Genomic DNA, 19,498 nt, shown 5'->3' with positions numbered 1-19,498 from the left:
AGCGGACGTCATGGCTGGCGAGGCCGCGTGCGTTTTCGAGGGAGACTCGTCCGGCCAGGACACCCCCATGGGATTCCAAGACACACCAGGGCAATGGTACACCGCCAACCACCGCAAGCGTGCTGCGCTGTCGCAACTCGAGGGGGAACCGACGCAACGGGATAGTCAGGCAACGCAGGCGGCGACGGAGGTGGCGACGGAAGTGGTGACGCAGCCCGGAGAGGGCTTTGCGCCAACGTTCGTTGCGGCTACGCCGTCTCAAGAGGATAGCGATCGTGACACCCAGCATGACGAAGACGATGTGGACGAGGAGGAAACCCAGATCCGCATGACCAACTCCGAGGAACAGGACGGTAAGGAGAGCTGCGTGTGTGTGGAGGAAATTGAATGACAGAAGACGACTAAAGTCATGAATTTCATGCAGCTCCGAAGCTAGAACGCAAGATTTTCGAGGAGGCAGTACCGCTTCCGATCGCGTCGATAGCAAGTGAAACCAGTCGATCTGTTGGGGCGATGGGGAACAGCGACGACGACGCAGACTCCGATATGTCGGATGACATGCTGGAGCAGGACGGTTCTATCGGCGGACTGTCTTCTATTGCTGCCTCATTCCAGCAACGGGATGTGGACCATGAAGTTGTGAGGAAGAAGATTTACAAGCCCCGCACTCCCTTTCGGGCATCTCCAGCTATTTCAACTCGAGGTCTCTCAGACAGCAGCAGTGGCGATGAAACAGAGATTGAAGGTGAGCCGAAGGAAGAATCACCCGCAAAATGCTTGAAGAGTGATGGCCGGGTAGCAGCAAAGAGTGCATTGCAATTGCGATTAGTTAAGAGTGCAAGCTACACGAAGGCAATTGCAACAGAGAGCCCATCTACTACACCGGGAGTGAAGAGTATGCGACGTTCTCTATCAACCCCGGAAAGAGCATCAAAGCTGGGTTTATCCGTTCGGAACTCTAAGCGAGATCACACCGAGGCAAGTCCGGATAGTGACCACGTGAAGTCGAAACGATCTCGGCAAAGCGAGGCTACAGTGGAGATTGATCAAGAAGTTCAAGAGCAGGAAGCAGCAACGAACCGTGGCTCGAAAGTTGCTGAAGATGCCGTGGAGGAAGGCGAAGACGCTGCTGCCACAGATGATGCTCCTTCGTCACACTCGATGTCGCGGCACAAGGCATCTTCATCGAGTCGAAGTCGCAAGCGCGTGGCAAGCAGTCGATCCGCCACAGATAGCGAGTCGGTGGAGTCACAAGCGGAAGGTGGTTTGGCGGCTCAGTCCTCGGCGGTCGCGCCGACTTCCATTCGCGTTATTTTGACGGGGCTGGAGCCCACCGCTGCAATCCGCAAGAAGATCAAAGCTATCACCGGCGCAGTCTACGAGAGCAACATCGAGAGCGCCACCCATGTAATCGCTCCTCAGAACCAGCTGAAGCGCACGGTGAAACTGCTGTGCGGCATTTCGTGCTGCACGCATATTCTGGGCGAACGCTGGTTGAACGAGTCGGCGCGAGTGGGTGCGGCGGTCGATGAGCAAGCGAACTGCCTGCGCAACGTGGACGCGGAAAGCAAGTGGCAGTTTGATCTGAGAAGCATCATGTATGGCGTGCCCGCAGAGCAGCGCCAGCGCCTTTTTGCTGGGCACAGCGTGTTTATCACGAACCACAAGTCCGTGCTGCCGCCGGTGAAGGATCTCGTGAAAATTGTGGAGTGTGCCGGAGGCAAAGCGTCGTCCAAAGGGAAGCCCGGGCCAAAGGACCTGGTGATCACGAGCGAGGCGGCGATGGCCGTGGCGGCGGTGCGCAAGCAGCTCGCGAGCGCGGATCCGGAGCGGATCTACTCCCCCGAACTGATTCTGAGCGGGATCCTGCAGCAGCGCATCGACCTTGACAAGAACCGCCTGGAACGCCCTGCGATCGGCAAGACATGGGCCACCAAGCGCCGGAAATAACGGCAGGCGGCCTGAACGGAACGTGTGCATGTACGCGTTGGCGGATTGATTGTTTATTACTAATAAGTTTGAAGTTCCTCATGCAACTGCACTTTCACCAAGTGATGCACGAAATAATTAAAAGCTACTGGTACAGGGGCTGGTGCGTGCTGGGCGCTCGCCTACTTGGCGGTCTGGCGGAGCCCAATGAGGGCGCAGCCTAGCAGCGAGACGACGCACATGGATAGCAGGTGCTGGCGCGCTATGGCCTCTTCGATCCACTTGTCCAGGCTGCTGCTGCGTCGACGCGTCAGGCGCCCGAGTGTGACCTCGATGGGGACGTCGCAGTAGCACACGGGCGCGTCCTTGGGGCAGAACTCCCGCTCCAGCACTAGGTGCTGGCCGCGCTGGTCAGCGAATGAGAGCGTCTTCTTGGGCTCTGCCGAGTAACTGACCGTGATCATCTTGGTCGCCGACAGCTCGTCCAGGCGAGAGCCGCGCGCGGCGCCGCCGCAGGAGAAGGCGCTTTCCTTGCGCAGGCAGGAGCGCTTGCGCTGCGTGCGCGGCTGCGGGGGCAGGTAGTGGTGGCGACGATGGCCGCTTCCGTATGGATACTTCTGGCCTATGGTCATGGGCTGCTGCATCTGCAGCGAGCGCGTGCACGCACTGGAGCTCGAGCACGACGAGGTCATCTGTGGCTTTGCTGGCAAAATCGCAAATGAGCTTGACTTGCACTTTTTCCTGGCCCTGTGACGACGGCAACGTCGCCCCTGGCGTTTCGCATTTGAGTTGGGTGGAGAGTAGAAAGCACTATATTCCTCATTGAGGTTCTCAGAATTTGCTCATAATGGCCAATTTATGAGACCGTTGAGCGTGGCTCCAGCTTGGAGCGTCCAAGTAGCTACCGGTATGTGCTTGTAAGACTATCACAATTGAGGTATGACAAGAGTGCTCACGGCAAAATTGTGCGGCCAAAAGCATGAGCGTATCGAACATGCACACATTCTAAATATTTCTTTAAGAAGAAGACTATTCGTGAGAATAGATAGCGAGAAAGATGAAATCAATATGATGCCGCCGTGCGACCCGCAAGAATACAACGGGGAAGAGGTAATCAATGTGATGCCGCCGTACGATCCGCAACCGTGTAGGCGTGCAAGTGGAGCTGGCGCAGAGTTTGAAACCACTGCTCCACCGCAAAATGTTAAACGCCTTGTAGTTTTTATAGCAAAACTGCATTTATTGTAGTTTTTGACCTAAGATACCAGTTAAATAAGCCACTGTATTGCATCTGCCACAGTGGTTTCGCCGCACAACTAAAAGAAGGATAAATTGCAATTGCGATTGGATTAACCAACATGGTGGGCATAACTCGATTATGAGGAGTTATTCCTCCTATTTGAGGTATACCTCGTTCAAACGGCAACTAATGAATAGACGGGCCATTACAAAATAGACGAGACCTCGCATGCTCATCGCAAAATGGGTCCCCGTCATCAAAATACATGTAGGACTTCGAATGAGTGCGCGTGAATGGGTAGCATGTTGAAGCAGCACAGGTAGGCTTTTTCGGGCTCGCTACGCGGGCGACAGACTGTAGGGTGAAGTACAGCTCTGAGCTCGCTCAAATGACCAGTCGACTGCTCTCCCGTTGAAACAAGTGCAGCGGCGCGCAAAGCCACGTCGTGCAGAACACTACGATTGCACACAGTCCGGCCTGCTCCTTATGCACTATTATTCGTAGTATTTTCAGTAAGCTGGGGTATTGACCGTAGTGTGTGGCCACGCCAGTGGCCACACACTACACTACTGTACGACCGTGCATTATTGGAGGCACTACGGCGAAGGGAGAAAGCGACTGGAGCGTGGCCCAGCACAAGAGCACCTAGCGCGGCGAGGCACCAACAACTGTCAAGGATGGTCAACTGGAGGCGTTTGCGTTCGGGAGTCCCGAATCGGGACACGCCGAACGCAAACGGCGTCAATCTCCCCCGTGTACTTCAGTGCGGGGAGTGGCCCAATACTGGCAGGCAGGAGGTGGATTTTTGCGCGGCGGTGACTGCAAATGGGCACATCGGACGATCCCATTTGTGTGGCGCACGCGGGTGTCGGCGGTACAAGAGATGAAAAACATGCGGAGCGAGCCGTATCTTTGCCCGACTTGAAGCTTTCGTCTGCATACTTTAATCCAGTGAGCGCTGCGGGCGTCACCTGAGCCCATGCCATGATGCCAGCCGAGCGGCGATGGCTCCGCAGGCGCCGACGCCTTCTACCGCAGACCCAGGCATGGTGTAGTAGCTCCTGGCAACAGTGCCGCTTCCCGCAGCGTCTCCATGGCGGGTTTTCGGCGATCGCTTCTCGCCACCCGCCCCCAAGCTGCGTTCGCCGCGTCGAGACCGCTTGTCGCGTGGGCCGAGCTATGTGCTTGGGCGTATCAGCTCATACTCTGCTTGGTTGGGAGGCGCCAGGCCCGGCGGATGCAGAGCAGGCGCTGGATTCAAGGGAGCCGTTGTTGGATAACGGAGTTGCGAGTGGCGATGCCCTGGTGGCAGGAACTCCCCGAGGAAGCGCCTGCGAGAATGCACAGCTCGGCTCGCGCGAACCGGCCAAGTTTAGCATGCAAGGCCGTCCGCCTGGGTTTCAGAGCACTGCGGCAGGCAAAAAGGAGCTGCTGCCACGTGCACTGTTCGTTTTCCCCGCCTGAGTGTGAACCGCTTATCTTTGGTGTGATCAAGACGCGGTACACATTGCGGCGGGCACGGTTAAGTATTCTAAAGCGCGAGGGACTTGGATACTATTCAGTCGATCTGGTTTGCGTTATCTAGCTATAAATGCAGCTCGGGCTTTGAGCCTCGACATCTACCTGCGCCGCCGATTGGCGCCACCGGTTTGCTCAATGCGGTTCTTGTCAAAATCGATGTGCTGCTGCAAGATGCTGCTCAAAATGAGCTCGGGCGAGTAGATGCGCTGCGGATTCGCCTGCGTGAGCGCCTTCCGAACCGAGGCCGTTCCTAGCGCGGTCTCGCTCGTGATCACCACGTCGTTTGGGCCAGCGCTGCCTTTGGTTACCGCCGTGCCGCCAGCGCACTCCACGATCTTCACCAGGTCCTTCACCGGCGGCAGAACGGACTTGTGGTTGGTGATGAACACGTTGTGGCCGGCAAAAAGTTGCCGTCGCTGCTCCGGTGTGAAGTCGTACATGGTCTTTCGCAAGTCGAACTGCCACTTGGCTTCAGCCTTCGTATCCTTCAAGCAGTGCGCTCGCTCATATATAGGGGCGCCCACGCGTGCCGACTCGTCAAGCCATCGCACGTCCAGGACGTGGGCGCACCGCGAGATCCCACACAGCAGCTTTACAGTTCGTTTCAACTGGTTCTTGGGGGCGAGAACGTGGGTCGCTTTCTCGATGTCTTCTTCATAAAAAGTGTTCGAGATAGAATCAATCTTTTTTCGGATGGAAGCTGTGGGCTCGATACCCGTCAGTATAATCCGCACTACTTGAGCTTTTTGCTCGGCATCAACCTGTGCTTCACTGCCGGGCAACTGAGTAGCGTCAATTTCGCTCATAGATTCATCCGTCGGAATGCTTGGGCTTGGTTGAGTTGGTATCAAGTCAGTGTCGTTGGGGTCGTCTGATTTCCTCATGAGCCATCTTCTCTTCGGAGTTTTCACGGGTGGCGTAGCAATGTCAGCGAACTTGCTGTCCTTTGCCGCCAGGCCCGTGCGCGACGCCTCCTTGGATTTGTCGGATAATCGTCTGGATTTCTTTTTAGCCGGAGGTGCAGTAGCTGGTTCCTCCTCCATGTGTGTTGCTGTTCTCTTATCCAGATCGACACACTCTTCATCAGTTTTATCGCCCGGCTTTAAGCTACTGGAGCTTGTTGGACTAGAATTAGAGGAGGGCTCCCCCACTTTCTCTATCAGCACAGTTGGGCTTTGGTCGTTGGTAGACGCAGCGAGCTTTCGCTTCTTTCCTGTTTGTTCACACAATTTTCTGCTTTCGTCGCCACGAGCATAAGCCTCCTCTTCTTCCATCTCTTTCCTCTCCCTCCCCTCTCTTTCTGCTCTTCTTGCCACGATCTGAGCGCCCTCCACCGCTTTCCACACTTGGTCGAACCAAAAGTCAATTCTTGTTCTTTTCTTTGATACAAGCGTCAGGCAGGCTGCAGATCCATGGGAAATGACCAAACTCCACTCCTTTTCTCCTCGAGGTTGTTCACCAACCTCCAGCTCAGGAGTTTGAGTATCAAACTTACACAATAGCGAATGCCCCTTCCATCCATCGAGCTTGAAAACCAGCAACCATCTGGCGTAAAATACGATTTCAACCATTTGCCACTGTTCCTCGCTTGAGTTTGAGTCCTTCGCAGGTGCCCTCCAGAAAACACCAGGAAGATGATCGTCGTAGAAGGATGCAAATTCTGTTGGTAGTGTGTCCTCTTCTCCTACCTGTGCTGTGATCTCCTCGGGAACGGGGAGGTCGCCAATCGTTCGTCCTTGACGAAGCGCATCGCTGCGCGATCCGTTTATTTCCAGAAATCCTGCAATTGCATCGGCCCATCGTTGACTAGTCGCCATGTCATTCCAAGCAAATACTAGTGTTCCGTCTTGTCTAATCAATGCCAACGCGCGCGATTCCTCCGAGGGCTCGAGTACTTGCACACTGGCCGGAACTATTTCAAGAAACGCCGAATCCTGCTTCAGGTGCAGGCAATGCAGTACCGTGAAAGATGCTTCGGACTCAGCATCTTGCTCTTTACTGCAAACTAGTGTTCCATCCTCGAAGCAATGTGCGTATAAACGTTCAGGTTTACTGACAACCTTTGTAGCAACTCCATTATTTTCGCTGTGCGCACTTAAAAGCGATACGAACACTTCCCCATGCAGGAGCAGCTTCTTGTTGGACAAATCACTAAACTCCTCAGCTCCTTCACCGTGAAAGCACGTCTGCAACGCGATCAACTCGTACTCTTCTCGAGCGTCTGCCTTGGCCATATGAATGTAGTGTTTGTTCTCCTGGACGATATGCATCAGCTGTGGAGCGTAATTAAGCTTCTCTTCGTACCCTGAATCACTGTTGTTGCTCACGACTTCATCCCCACCATCTTCAGACAAAATTTTGCTCAGCGCCTCGACAAACTCCACCAGCTCACCAAACCGCTTCAACGGGCGAGTGACTAACATCTCAGCGGTCAGCTGCTGCTTCACCAGAAAATCCTCCAGCAAGTTTCCGTCCCATTCCCTGTCTTGTCTCGCCAACGCTTTTTCTACTGCCGCCTGGGTAGACCCAGCTCTGCAGATGAGTTTCCCGTAGAGTATGCGGAGGACGCTAAGCATATCTCCCAGAGTCTCGACGAAGCCGTTGCACTGTCTGTCGAGTGAACTAGCATCGCCACGCTCTGGGGGTTCTGCAATTGGCTTCAATTTAGTCTGGAATAGCACGTGGAAGTACCGGAGCTGCGCCGTAGTCTCCACGAACCGGTCGAAGTCTACACCATCCACCAGAGCCCCGCCTCGCGACCGAACTTCGAACCGAAGCTTCCGCGCCAGATCCTGCTCAATACTCGCCAGAAACTGCACGTAGTCAGCGTCCTCCTCTAAGATCACGCGGAGGCCTGCCTGTGCGGCTTCCCACTGCTCCCTCATTGGACCGTGTGGTTGCGCGAAGAATGTTATAATGGCGCCAACCTAATTTGTCACTTGGTTGTCACTATTCTGGGCACGGCTTGTACCATTGTGATGGTACAGTGGAGGCCAGGTTCGGGGCAATTCCAAACTTGCCCCTATTGATTCCAAGGACGGCTAACCTGCGGCCACACAAGAACGAGTAGGTAATTGTGGGTAACTCAGACGGGAAAATGATGTATTGCTTAACTTATCATAAACGCATACAAATGAGACAACGGCAGACAAAATGTTGCTAACGCGCCTTTGAGAGTTACCAGTATCGAGATAATCGGCTTTAAAGTTGACCGACTGAAAATCGTACGTAAGCGAAATTTTGAGAAACGGGCCTTTTAGCAAATTCAAAATTTTGAACGGGGTGCATCGACGCTCTCACTTGCAGGTCGCAGCTCATTCTTGGACACGCTTTCAAAGAAAGATGCAGACCCACCAACCGCACGCCTCCTCGTCGCCGCCGCCGTCTCCAGCTGCTGGCACTGCGCCTTCCGTCCCTGCTCGGACCGACACAGGCGACGACCAGTTGCCGGATCACCGACAGCCCCGCGGAGTTGCTGCCAGGCGCAGCGAAAAAGAAGGCGACGAATCGCCACGTGAAGACCAAGCCTACTCTACGAACAGTGGTGGGGGTGCGGAGGGCGAGTCTAGCTCCAGTGAGGAGAGTGACAACAGTGGCGATGAAGACTTCTCGCTGGAATCAAGTGACGAGGGCAGCGACGAAGAGGCGTTGACTGCAGAGAGCGCACCGAGCACGGCAGAATCGGAGGAGGACTTAAGTAACTTTTGTTCGACACTGATCTCAACGCTCAGGTGACAGAGATTATTCAGTCGGACCAGTGCGAGAACCATTGCGTGCAAGGCAGGGCGAAGGAGTTAGAGTCTCTGCTGTGCTCGCTGTCACAGATGTCCAAGCAAGAGAAGAATACTAGCCTGTACACTCTCCTGTCGGTGCTCATGCAAGTGCCAGTCGACCGTAAGCAAGGAAGCGGCGAACGCGAGAGGTTCCACTACTACCGTCCATTCGCTGGTCAAGTTTGTCGTCCAGTGTTCGCTCGCTGCTACGGAGAAGTGCCGATGACACTTCAGCGCTACAAGAAACGGATTCGTGACGGTATCATGGCCATCAAGGACCACGGGAACAAGCTCAACAAGAACGCGGCTCAGGTCGACGTAGTTTGGCTAGTGAAGTGATTTACCAGCTTTGCAGAGGAGGTTGGGGAGGTGGTCCCAGTGCGCATTCGCATGCAGAAAAAATTGACGGGACTGTCCAGAAATACTACAGCAGTGACACGTACACACTGCTACCGGCGCATTTTACGTGGGATGTGATCTGGGACGAAATGCACAAGTTTGTAAAGTCCGGCCTCATGGTGCGCGAACCCGCAAGCCCTATAATGCGGAAGCTTCTTACGCTACACTGCCCTGCGATTCGGATTCGCTCTCTGCGCAGCAACGTCTGTGATATTTGCGCTATTTACCACGCTGGGATGCGTGGCGGTGTCACGACAGACAAGACAGAGGCTCTCGGTCCCCATACCGAATCCGCTCGGCAAATGCGGTAAGTTTTGTATGGGGACGTAAGTGACATTTTGATTTATTTGGAATAATTAACGTGGGTGTTGGTAACATTTTGACTTACTTATAAGCGCGAGTACAAAGGTAACAGGTCTTCCTGCTCTAGCGAGCACGCTGTGATTGTCATGGACTACTCTCAAAACTTGACTATCCCAAGCGTAGCCAATACGCCGTCTCAATGGTATTTTTGCTCGCTGCTGTCTGTGAGCTGTTTCGGAATTTACTACGAAAATGATGGAGTTCAAACAAACTACATCTACGACGAGGGTACCAGTGGCAAAGGCAGTGATCAAATCAATTCGATGTTGGCTCATTTTATAAATGCAAACCTCGTACCGTCTGGAAAAACGAAGCTCACTGTGTATGCAGACAATTGCTCGTGTCAAAACAAGAACAACTATGCGATCAAGTTCTTGCTGACCCTCGTTGACTTGGGCATTTTCGAGCACGTGGAATTCAAGTTTTTCGTAAAAGGCCGTACGAAAACCTCGTGCGACCGTGGCTTTGGCCACATCCGCAAGCACATGGCCACCGCTGAGTGCTAGACGATGAGTCCCGTCATTGATGCTGTCAACGCGACCGCGTCGAACTCTGTGACGGTGCATGTTCCGCGGGGCAGCGATCTATTCAAGTCGTACAAACCAGTGTTGACTGAACTGTACAAGCGCCTGGATGGCGTGCAGCAATACCAGATATTTTCTATGGATAGTGCTAAGCCAGGTACTGTGGCGTGCATGAAGGGCCCGAATTCGAATGTTGAAAGCAGGATTTACGACGAAAGATTGACGGAGTACTGACGGCGAAGGAGAAGGTGGAGCGAATTATGACAGACCACATCGAAGTCCTACCTCCGCCGCCAGTAATGCCGAGAAGAAAGAGCAGATGTACAAGTCTATTAGACCGTACGTCCCGGACGAATTCCAGAACGACCCTTTAAACGCAAAGCCGAGTGAGAAAGAGGGAGCTACTGCAAAGTCGGCGAAGCAACTCGCTTAGCGCATCGAGCTGCGATGGCGGCGGCAGCCAAGAAGAATCAAGACGGGCGTGGAATGGCTGACGACTCATCCGACGCAGAGCCGTTTGGAAAGAAAAAAAACAGCCCAAAAGAAGAGAGGAGCGCCAAGCAAGAAGCCTGCAGCAAAGACCAAAAAGCGCAAGTATCCAACATCGGTCAGTACAGATGCGTAGGTATGAAAGATATGTCCACCATTTGTTGCTTACGTCCACTGGTAATTCAAATTGTTACTTTGTGACTGAAGTAAAGTATTGGAAAAATATTTAAATTTTTTTTACCCCCATGGATTTGTAATGAACAGAGAAAAATGTTATTTTCGTGGTGTTAGACATCGATTTAGTTAATTATGAGACCACCACTGGATTCCTCGCGTGATTTTACTCTAGAAACACAAATAAAAAAATGAAATCTCGACTCGAAAATGGAGATAATGTTTTGGCTGGCCTCGTCCTCAGCTTCATATTCATCAATTTGGCTGTGGAGTAGCTCAAAAGATAGCTAATATAGCCCTCTTTCCAACGGTGTCCCTAAATAGCGATTTGTACTTTCGTTGACTAGTATTTTTTTGCTTGCCGTTGTCTCAAATAGCAACGCTATGTTAACCGAGATACGACGTGTTGCTTTCAGCGTTCATGTAGTGGGTCTAACTTGACTCACTACTTTTGCTTACACGTTGCGCTACGTGTATGAGGAAGCGTAAGTACTTAGTAATTATTTGAGTTAATTATATTTGAAAACACAAGTATAATTTAAATCAGATAAAACTCCAAGTGACTTAGATTAGGTAAAATGAGAACTGTATTGTTTGTAAATTGATCTTCCTCCTATAAATGCTAAAACTGTTTGTAATCTATGAAAGGGGTTGATAGCGGCTGGCTGTCAGAGCCCCGCCAATATGCACGTCTCTAATTGGTAGAAATATGCTGCTTTCTACCAATAGGATCTTTGGGTATGTGTGGACCACTCATTGTGGTGGCCCACTTCAATGTATTCATTGGTGTGACTTACACCAAGGTGAGGAAGTATCTAAAACTTTTAACAGATATCCTATCTGTTAAATTCACAAGTGGCTTGTAGCCACTTGTGCGTGTAACCCGTTACACCATCCCCCCTTAAGGTTAGACGCGCGGGGTCTCCGCACGTCAATCTTCGGAATTGACCATTCGTCAATTCTCCGCGTTTGGAGAAGAAATCCGCGCTCATTCAACGATGAGCGCGCCTCAGAAGAAGACTTCAAAGTCGGTGGGGAGTCATCTCTCCATCGATGACTACTTCGAGCGCCAGAAGGCGAAGTATCGCTACATCGTCGACTTCGACGACGACGATGAAGATATGGAGGGCGAGGCGAACTCGCCCTCAAAGCGCAAAGACTCAGTATCGAGCGAATCGCTCGACCCCTACGCCAAGATCATTCGCCCGCGTGAAGGGGACGAATCGGTCGCTTCGAGTTCGAAGCGTTCGCGAACTGAGAGTGATATCCCACTCGCTTCCGCTGGGGCTCTCAGTTCTCCGCACGCTGCAACTGCAGCGCGTGATTCGAAAGCTCAAGGCTCTCCGCGCGCTGCGCCTGCAGCGCGCGATCCGTGGATGCCGTCCGCGTCCGAGATCTCGGACCGGTATGGGAACTCGGTACCTCCGAATGAGGTGCCGTTATACGTATTCAGCGCCATCAGAGATGACGCCGTGGCTGCCGAGCTGCACTTTGATGCGGAAACGCATCAAAGGCGCGATTATTACATCGGACTCTTTCATGAGCTCCGATGGTTTCAGAGCAAGAAGACATCTGCTCGCACCAAAGTGCCCGAGTGGCAGGCACTTTGTCAAAGTTGGAATGCCGTTGTTGAAAACTTCGACAAGAGGCCGAGTGCTTAACGTGATCGGATTAAACAAGCGGGTGATCGCTTCGAGACATACTCGAAGCGTGGAAAGTTGGAGCAACTCCACGTTGCTGCGGAGGAGGCTAATGTGCCGTGCGCTGTGTCCGAGGGCTTTCAGTGCGCGAAGTGCTTCCCAGGCGCGGTCCGCTTGAGCGACCGCGACCTGAACGGGTACACGTCCATCCGTGTGCCCGAGAGTCTCAAAGAGCTCCGTGCTAAGTTCTTAGCACGTGAGGGTTCGGGTGCTAGCGATGACCGCAGCGCTCGCACTACTTCCGCTGCACCAGCGCGTACTGCTCCTCGTACGCCCTCACCATTTCCGGAACGTCCTCCAGCAAGACGTTCCGCGGCTCCCATGTATCTTGATGGGGAGGAAATCCTCTCCAACGAATACGAAAACGAGCCCCTTGATGGTTCGTTTTCGGGATACTATGGTCAACAATCCGCTCAACAATCCAGCGGGTTGAGCCGCGGGCGTCACGGATCGGCGGTGGCGGGGGTGGGAACCCGCCCCGGGTATGATCAGCCCCGGGCTGATCAGTACGCGTCTCTCTACAACCGGGTGACCGCCGTGGAGCGTCTGCAGGGCCCTGAGTTCACCGCCCTGAAGCAGGAGCTCGCGAACCAGAAGGCTCAAGTCGCGACGATTCCGCAGACCGCCTCGACTATCCAGGTCGAGCTGGGGATCCAGATGAAGGGGTTGCTCCAGCGCGTCCGCGCGCTGGAGGAGAGGCTGCTCGTCGCCGAGGCCAAGGCTTCCGCTTCTGCCTCGGCTCCTGCCGAGGCTTCGGGTCAGTCGAGCTAGATGGCTCGTGCTGCAGGTATGGTTTCAGCCGTCCGACGTAAAAGGTCGGATGGAGGCGCATGCTAGACGGTATGTCTAGCGTGTATGCGTTGCCGTGCCGTGCCAACACAGTGAACGGCCCGATGAAGCGCGGAGCAAGCTTGCTTACTCCGAAATCCGAAACTGCATGTCTAGGCAGGTTTTGAGTTGCTAACAAAACCAATGAACCAACTTTGAATTCATTTGTGTTGCCTCTGCACATATTGTCTGCGTTCAGCTTCTGTTGGTCAACAGAAGCTGCTATTGTGTCTTGGACAAACCGAATTACGGCTTGTCTTTTGGTGATGAAACTGATTGCATCCGAGCTGAAGTCATTCAGCTCGCTCTCCGCTAGAGGCCCGGCCTCTGCGTGGTTCTTTGCGATGTCTGCGCCCTGCGCAGACCCGTGGTCGTTGTCCTTGTTGGTGGAGGAGTCTGCGCCCTGTGCAGACTCATGTGGTTTGTTCATTGTTGCAGCTGACACTGTGCAAGTGTCAGCGGTTTTCTGCGGCTGCTGTATTGCAGTCGTAGATCCTCCCCCACTTAAAGTGGGAGCCACCACTCCGAGTAAACTCGGCAGACGGGGATGCCGCATGGCATTCACATAAAACGGTGTATGCCCGGTCGAGGCATGCGCCGAGTTGTTGATGGCGAATTCCGCCATCGACAAACACTCGCTCCAGTTTTGGAACGAGTGAGCGTAGCTCTTCAAAATGTCGACGAGAACGCGATTCACGCGCTCGGTTTGACCGTCCGTCTGCGGATGATCCGCAGTCGACATTGAAAGCTGGCTCCCAAGAAGTGTAAACACTTCTTGCCACAGGTGCGCTGTGAAGCGCGGGTCTCTGTCCGACACAATGTCGGACGGCATGCCATGGTGTTTGAACACCATGTCGACGAACAGACGGGCCGTCTGCTTCGCGGTCACCTCTGCCGGCACTGCAGCAAGATGGTACATCTTGCTGAAGCGGTTGACGAAGACCACAACACCGGTATTCCCTCCGCTGTCCGGGGGAAGACCAAAGATGAAGTCCAATGACATGGACTTCCAACACTCCGACGGAGTCGGTAGTGATTGTAATGGAGCCTGCGCAAACGGCGCAGGCTTTACGCGTTGACACACTTCGCAAGCACGGATGTACTTGCGCACCCACTTATACTGGTGGTGCCAGTAGAAGTCGCGCGTGAGAAATACGTATGTCTTCTCACGTCCGAGATGTCCCGCAGACGGGGCATCATGATACTCGTACATGATCCTGATTCGCAGGTCATGGTCATTCGGCACGATAACGCGGTCCGCGTTGTCGTCGACTGCATTATAAAGCCGTATTCTGTCGTGCACTCGAAAGCGGTGTGCACGCGCACGAAGGTGCTTGGGCAGCTTCTGACGAGCCTTGTCAGAAGGTGTTGTGCCATAGGCCAGCAAGAGTTTCGTGTCCGCGTCGTGCGCGTACGCGGCCTTCACATCATCCAACAGGGACGATGTGGGTTTGCTTGATCGCATGACGTCAATGGCATTGACGTCAGCAGCTTCCGCGTAGTCCGGCCGACGTGATAACGCGTCGGCCACCACATTCAATCTTCCGGGTTTGTATTCGACCCGGAAGTTATACTCCGCAAAGAATGAGAGCCATCTCGCCATTCTTTGTGATATGTGTGGCGACTTCACTGCGGTGCGCAGTAAAGCATGGCCGGTGTAGACCACAAATGGTCTACTTCCAAGCAAATACACTCGGAACTTTGCGAGTGCGTATTTCATGGCAAGGAGTTCCTTGTCATGTACCGGATAGTTGCGCTCAGCTGGCTTCAGCTGACGCGATTGGTAGTAGACGACACGATCACGGCCCTCGTGATCGTGCTGCATTAACGCGCATCCGATCGCGAAATCGGATGCGTCACACACTACGTGAAATGGGCGATCTTTGTAACGGGGTTACACGTACAAGTGGCTACAAGCCACTTGTGAATTTAACAGATAGGATATCTGTTAAAAGTTTTAGATACTTCCTCACCTTGGTGTAAGTCACACCAATGAATACACTGAAGTGGGCCACCACAATGAGTGGTCCACACATCCCCAAAGATCCTATTGGTAGAAAGCAGCATCTTTCTACCAATCAGAGACATGCATATTAGCGGGGCTCTGACAGCCAGCCCCTGCCAACCCTTTCATATATGATAAACAGTTTTTAGCGGATTTTAGAGGAAGATCAGTTTACAAACAATACAGTTCTCATTTTACCTAATCTAAGTCACTTGGAATCCTATCTTACTTAACTTATATTTGTGTTTTCAAATATAATTAACCTAAGTAATTACTAAGTACTTATGCTTCCTCATACACGTTGCGCAACGTGTAAGCTAAAGTAGTGAGTCAAGTTAGACCCACTGCGATCATGGTCAGCCACTGCCAAGATCGGCGCCTCAGTCAAGCCCCGCTTGACTGCATCGAATGCCTTTTGGCACTCGGTTGTCCACATCCACACAGCTTCTTTCTTAAGAAGTAGGGCGGGTATCTCGTTTACCCCGAAGATACACTTCTTCAGGTTCACGTAGAGCTTATGCTTTCGCATAAGCTCAAGTAGCTTCCGGAGATGCACCCTGTGCATCTCTACGTCGGTCTTCCCGTCCACAGCTCGGCTGTCGATGAACACATCATCGAAGTAGCTCGGTGCGAAGTCACGCATCTGTTGAAGGTCGCAGGGGCGTTCTTAATCCCCTGAGGCATCACTAGCCATTCCCAGAGCATGCCGCTTATCGTGCTCACTGCCGTGAAGACGATATCGCTCTCACGCATTAGGATCTGATAGAATCCGTCTCGCAAGTCGAGAGTATTGTAAACGGTGCTCCCGGCCATCGAATCGATGATGACATCTTTCGTGCCCCGGTACCGTCGCATCGTTCAGCTTGTTGTAGGCATGAACGATGCGCCATCCGCCCTGTGGCTTTTTGACACAGAACGTCGGAGCACTGTGCGGGGACTTTGATTCCCGCACTTGTCCTGCTTTGCGACGACTTTCAAAGAAGTCGTCGATCGCCTTGACTTGCTCTCGCGGCAGTGGCCACTGCCGCGCGACACAGTACTTCGTGCCTGGAATCAGATCAATCTCGTGCTGAATGCCCTTATCCTGCGGAAGCTCCGCAGGAATCTCTTCCGGGAGTACGTCTTTGTACTCCCTCAACAATTCGTAATAGGGACTCGACTTCAGCGAGTCCCAACCTTGTTCCTCGAAGCGCTCTCGCTTCGTCTTCGCACTGAGAGTGTCTTCACTCTCAGTGGTACTTCCCATGAAGAGCTGCCTCAGCTCTTCGCTCTCGCTCTCCGTTCTTTCGCTGTTCGAAAGAACGCAGACCTGCTCGATGTGTCCATCGTGCAAGTCGCGCGTGAAGCGCTTCCAGCTCATGACTGGAAGCGAAGTCAACTCCGACGCCGTCGTCGGAGGATTAGCGAGTTTCATTTCACGATACTGGAATCCAGTATCGGTGCGCGTGAAGACGCTTAACGTCTCGACATCCGGCGTCACCGCCTCAGTCTGCCCAGCAGACTGCTCTTGATGCGTCTCGGTCCCGGACCGAGACTTGCGCAGCGTTCTCCGCTTGCGCCGTCTTCTTGTTGTGCGGAGCCCGGCTCCGCCCAGTTGTTCTTCTGGTCCAGGCCCGGCCGTGGACAGTTGTTCGCCGACGGACCCAGTCCGCGGGCGCGCGGTATCAAGCCCGGCTTGATCGCATGGCGCTTCGTCGTGCAGCCTGGCTGCACGACAGCATGCAAATTGCGTCAGTGCGGTACTTTTTTGCAACCGTCCGCACTGTTTGCAGCGTCAACTCCCGGAGTTGACACGTCTTCGTCACCTCGACGCCATTCATTGGGGAGCCCCTCATGACCGAGGGTGCGTCGGCTCCCGGAGCCGACGCGTCGTTGTCGACCTTACCTCTTGGGGTCAGGGACTGTCCCTTACACGCTTGAACGTGGGTGTTGGTTCCCGGAACCAGTACATCTTTTTCTTCCGACGTCGGCAGCATTGCCGACGTGGGTCTCACTTGTGCACGCCCTCGCGCACTTCTTGGGCACTCCGGGACAGCAGCATTAAGCGCTATCTCGACTGGTGAGCCGCGTGCACCTGCTGGTGCGTGTGCTGCGGTAACATGGCCATCGCTCTCTGTTCCGCTGTCGCGGCCGAAGCGCACGAGCGTGTGCTTCTTCCAGTCTATCACCGGATCATGCCGTGCAAGCCACGGCATGCCCATTACCACGTCGAACTTATCGTCCAGGTTCAGGACGATAAAGTGTTCGACAAACACCCGTTGTTTGTACGAGAAGCGCACGTTCACGACGCGCTTCTCGGTTTTTACGATGGCACCTGTTGCCAGTCGTACCTCCAGAAGACTTCGAGGTGTATCTACCTCCTCGAAGTCAAGTCTCGACAGGCTTCGTAGTCGAACAAAGTTGTTCGACGCGCCTGAATCTACCAAAGCTCGAAGAGAGTCACTCGCTCTCTTCGAGTAAACCTTCAAGATGACTAGGTTTGGCATGTCATCTTGTTTCTTGCAGTGAGAGCTGGTCTCACTGGGGGCTGCAGTCCTCAGTGTCGCGTGCCCGATGTCGGCACGCGCGACTGCATCACCAGTAGGGCGCCCCGCGCCTACTGGGAGTTCGCGTTTTTTGTTGGTCCGCGGCGATGCCTAGCATCGCCACGACGGCCACCTCCAGGGGGCATGGGAGCTGTGCACTCCCGTGCAAAGTGACCGATCCTTCCGCAACGGAAGCATCGCACGTTGCCTCCCTGCTGCTGGTAACCAGCAGTTGTTGCATTCGAGAGGTCCATTGGTTCTGGACCTCCCGTCCTCGCTACCGGGCGCGGTTGCGGCCTCGGTACGTTTACATGGAGTTTAGCGTGCGGCAGGCTAAACTCTTCTTGCATGGCAAGGGTGATTGCAGCTTCGAGAGTACTCGGGTACTCTCGGAAGAGATAGGTCTTCACGGGCCCATCTCTAAGTCCCTTCATGAACGTGACGACCTTAGTCACCTCGTCAATTGGATTAGTCACGATATTTGATACCAAGTATCGTGCGCGCTGCGCGTAAGCATGGACGTCATGCTTACCCTGCTGCAGGTCGAGGAACTCCGCCCTCGACCGGAACTCGTTTTGCGGGGGCTCAAACGCTTGTCTGAGCTCCTCTTCGAATACTTCGTACGTGCTGAAGCACGTAGGATCGGAGAGTCGGCGCCCGTACGCCCAACTCCTTGCGCGTCCGCCAAGGCAGGACATGGCGAACGCGACCTTCGACAGCGGGTCGACGATGCGTCGAGCCGCTATGGCTGTGTCGAGCTCGACAAGCCATCGGAAGAGAGGCTCTCCCTCTCGTGCTACGTAATTGCTTACGCTCAACTTTAATGGTTGAGCACGCGGTGTCGTCCCTGACGACGCCGTCACTGAGGAAGCAGCATCACGCTGCTCCTTCATGATGAACCCCAGAGCAACACCATGTTGCTCCGTCGGCGATAGCGTACGCAGCATCGTAGCTATCGCCGCCTCCCCAATGACTGTTGACAGTCGTTGGAGGGCCTCCCACTCTGGATCTGACAGGTGGGGGCAGTCCGCGAGTGCAACATGCGTTGCAGGCGTATTGGAGCTCTCCATGGGCACCTCCGTGCTCATGGGGTTCTCGGCTCCGCGTTCGTACACCCTGTACGAACGTCACGTAGTCGGTCGTTGGACGGACTACAAAGTGCTACCAGGTGTAGTGGGCCTACTTTGGCTCACTACTTTAGCTTACACGTTGCGCAACGTGTATGAGGAAGCGTAGGAGTTTATTAATAATTTGAATTAATTATACTTGAGTCCACAAGTATAATATAAATCAAATAAAACACCAAGTAGCTAGTTTAAGGTAAAATGAGAACTGTATTGTTTTGTGAATTGATCTTCCTCTAAAATCTGCTAAAACTGTTTATCATCTATGAAAGGGGTTGACAGCGGCTGGCTGTCAGAGCCCCGCCAATATGCACGTCTCTAATTGGTAGAAAGATGCTGCTTTCTACCAATAGGATCTTTGGGTATGTGTGGACCACTCATTGTGGTGGCCCACTTCAATGTATTCATTGATGTGACTTACACCAAGGTGAGGAAGTATCTAAAACTTTTAACAGATATCTTATCTGTTAAAATCACAAGTGGCTTGTAGCCACTTGTGCGTGTAACCCGTTACAGTTCGCCACTTCCGACTCAGGGTGCGATTGAAACCGCGCGAAATCGATGCTGTTACCATGCAGGTACCGCCCTTGGTGTAAATTTAGGTTAGTATGTCGACTCGCTCTGTCTTGAGACCGCTTGGCTTCTTCGAATTGATATAGTCTCGAATAGTCCACGCTCTTTCACTTGCAGCACTGGTTTCCGCGTCTCAATAGCACAAATCAATAGGGGATAACTTGACGTGTTACGTATTTACCGCGCTGCAGCCCGGCCGTGAGGCTGGGCTGAGCCCCCATGGGTAGGGTGGTAGATTCGTCCCGCTACGTTAGCGTTGTCGTTGCCCCTGATCCGCTGACCATTCTAGCCGCGACGGTCGTGACGATTTCTTAGCACAAGCGCATGTAGA

General features: G+C 53.5%; 4 protein-coding genes across 6 annotated transcripts; 2 read left to right on the top strand and 2 right to left on the bottom strand.

Annotated features, from left to right (window-relative positions):
* Positions 1–10: 10 nt before the first annotated feature.
* On the top strand, positions 11–1,950 carry IUM83_00009 (uncharacterized protein; the record flags this gene model as incomplete). The annotated part of the gene is made up of 2 exons (XM_067923742.1): positions 11–353; positions 425–1,950. The coding sequence occupies 2 exons, from the start codon at positions 11–13 to the stop codon at positions 1,948–1,950; spliced, it is 1,869 nt and encodes a 622-aa protein (XP_067788832.1).
* Positions 1,951–2,111: 161 nt separating this feature from the next.
* Positions 2,112–2,621, bottom strand: IUM83_00008 (uncharacterized protein; the record flags this gene model as incomplete). The annotated part of the gene is made up of 2 exons (XM_067923741.1): positions 2,112–2,327; positions 2,385–2,621. 2 exons carry the CDS (start codon positions 2,619–2,621, stop codon positions 2,112–2,114), a joined length of 453 nt encoding a protein of 150 aa, XP_067788871.1.
* Positions 2,622–4,788: 2,167 nt separating this feature from the next.
* On the bottom strand, positions 4,789–7,575 carry IUM83_00007 (uncharacterized protein; the record flags this gene model as incomplete). 2 transcript variants are annotated; one of them, XM_067923739.1, is made up of 1 exon in its annotated part: positions 4,789–7,575. In XM_067923739.1, one exon carries the CDS (start codon positions 7,573–7,575, stop codon positions 4,789–4,791), a length of 2,787 nt encoding a protein of 928 aa, XP_067789453.1. The 2 variants fall into 2 exon arrangements, with proteins under 2 accessions (XP_067789453.1, XP_067789452.1); XM_067923740.1 differs by having other exon boundaries at positions 4,789–5,733.
* Positions 7,576–8,032: 457 nt separating this feature from the next.
* On the top strand, positions 8,033–8,802 carry IUM83_00006 (uncharacterized protein; the record flags this gene model as incomplete). Of its 2 annotated transcripts, XM_067923737.1 has the most annotated exons (2): positions 8,033–8,387; positions 8,471–8,802. In XM_067923737.1, the coding sequence occupies 2 exons, from the start codon at positions 8,033–8,035 to the stop codon at positions 8,800–8,802; spliced, it is 687 nt and encodes a 228-aa protein (XP_067789450.1). The 2 variants fall into 2 exon arrangements, with proteins under 2 accessions (XP_067789450.1, XP_067789451.1); XM_067923738.1 differs by lacking the exon at positions 8,471–8,802 and having other exon boundaries at positions 8,033–8,425.
* Positions 8,803–19,498: the final 10,696 nt, after the last annotated feature.

Source organism: Phytophthora cinnamomi, assembly GCF_018691715.1.
Source record: "Phytophthora cinnamomi strain GKB4 chromosome Unknown Contig53, whole genome shotgun sequence".
Classification (NCBI taxonomy): Eukaryota; Oomycota; class Peronosporomycetes; order Peronosporales; family Peronosporaceae; genus Phytophthora; species Phytophthora cinnamomi.
Note: the sequence above shows the minus strand (reverse complement) of the source record. Positions and strands in the feature narration are given on the sequence as shown.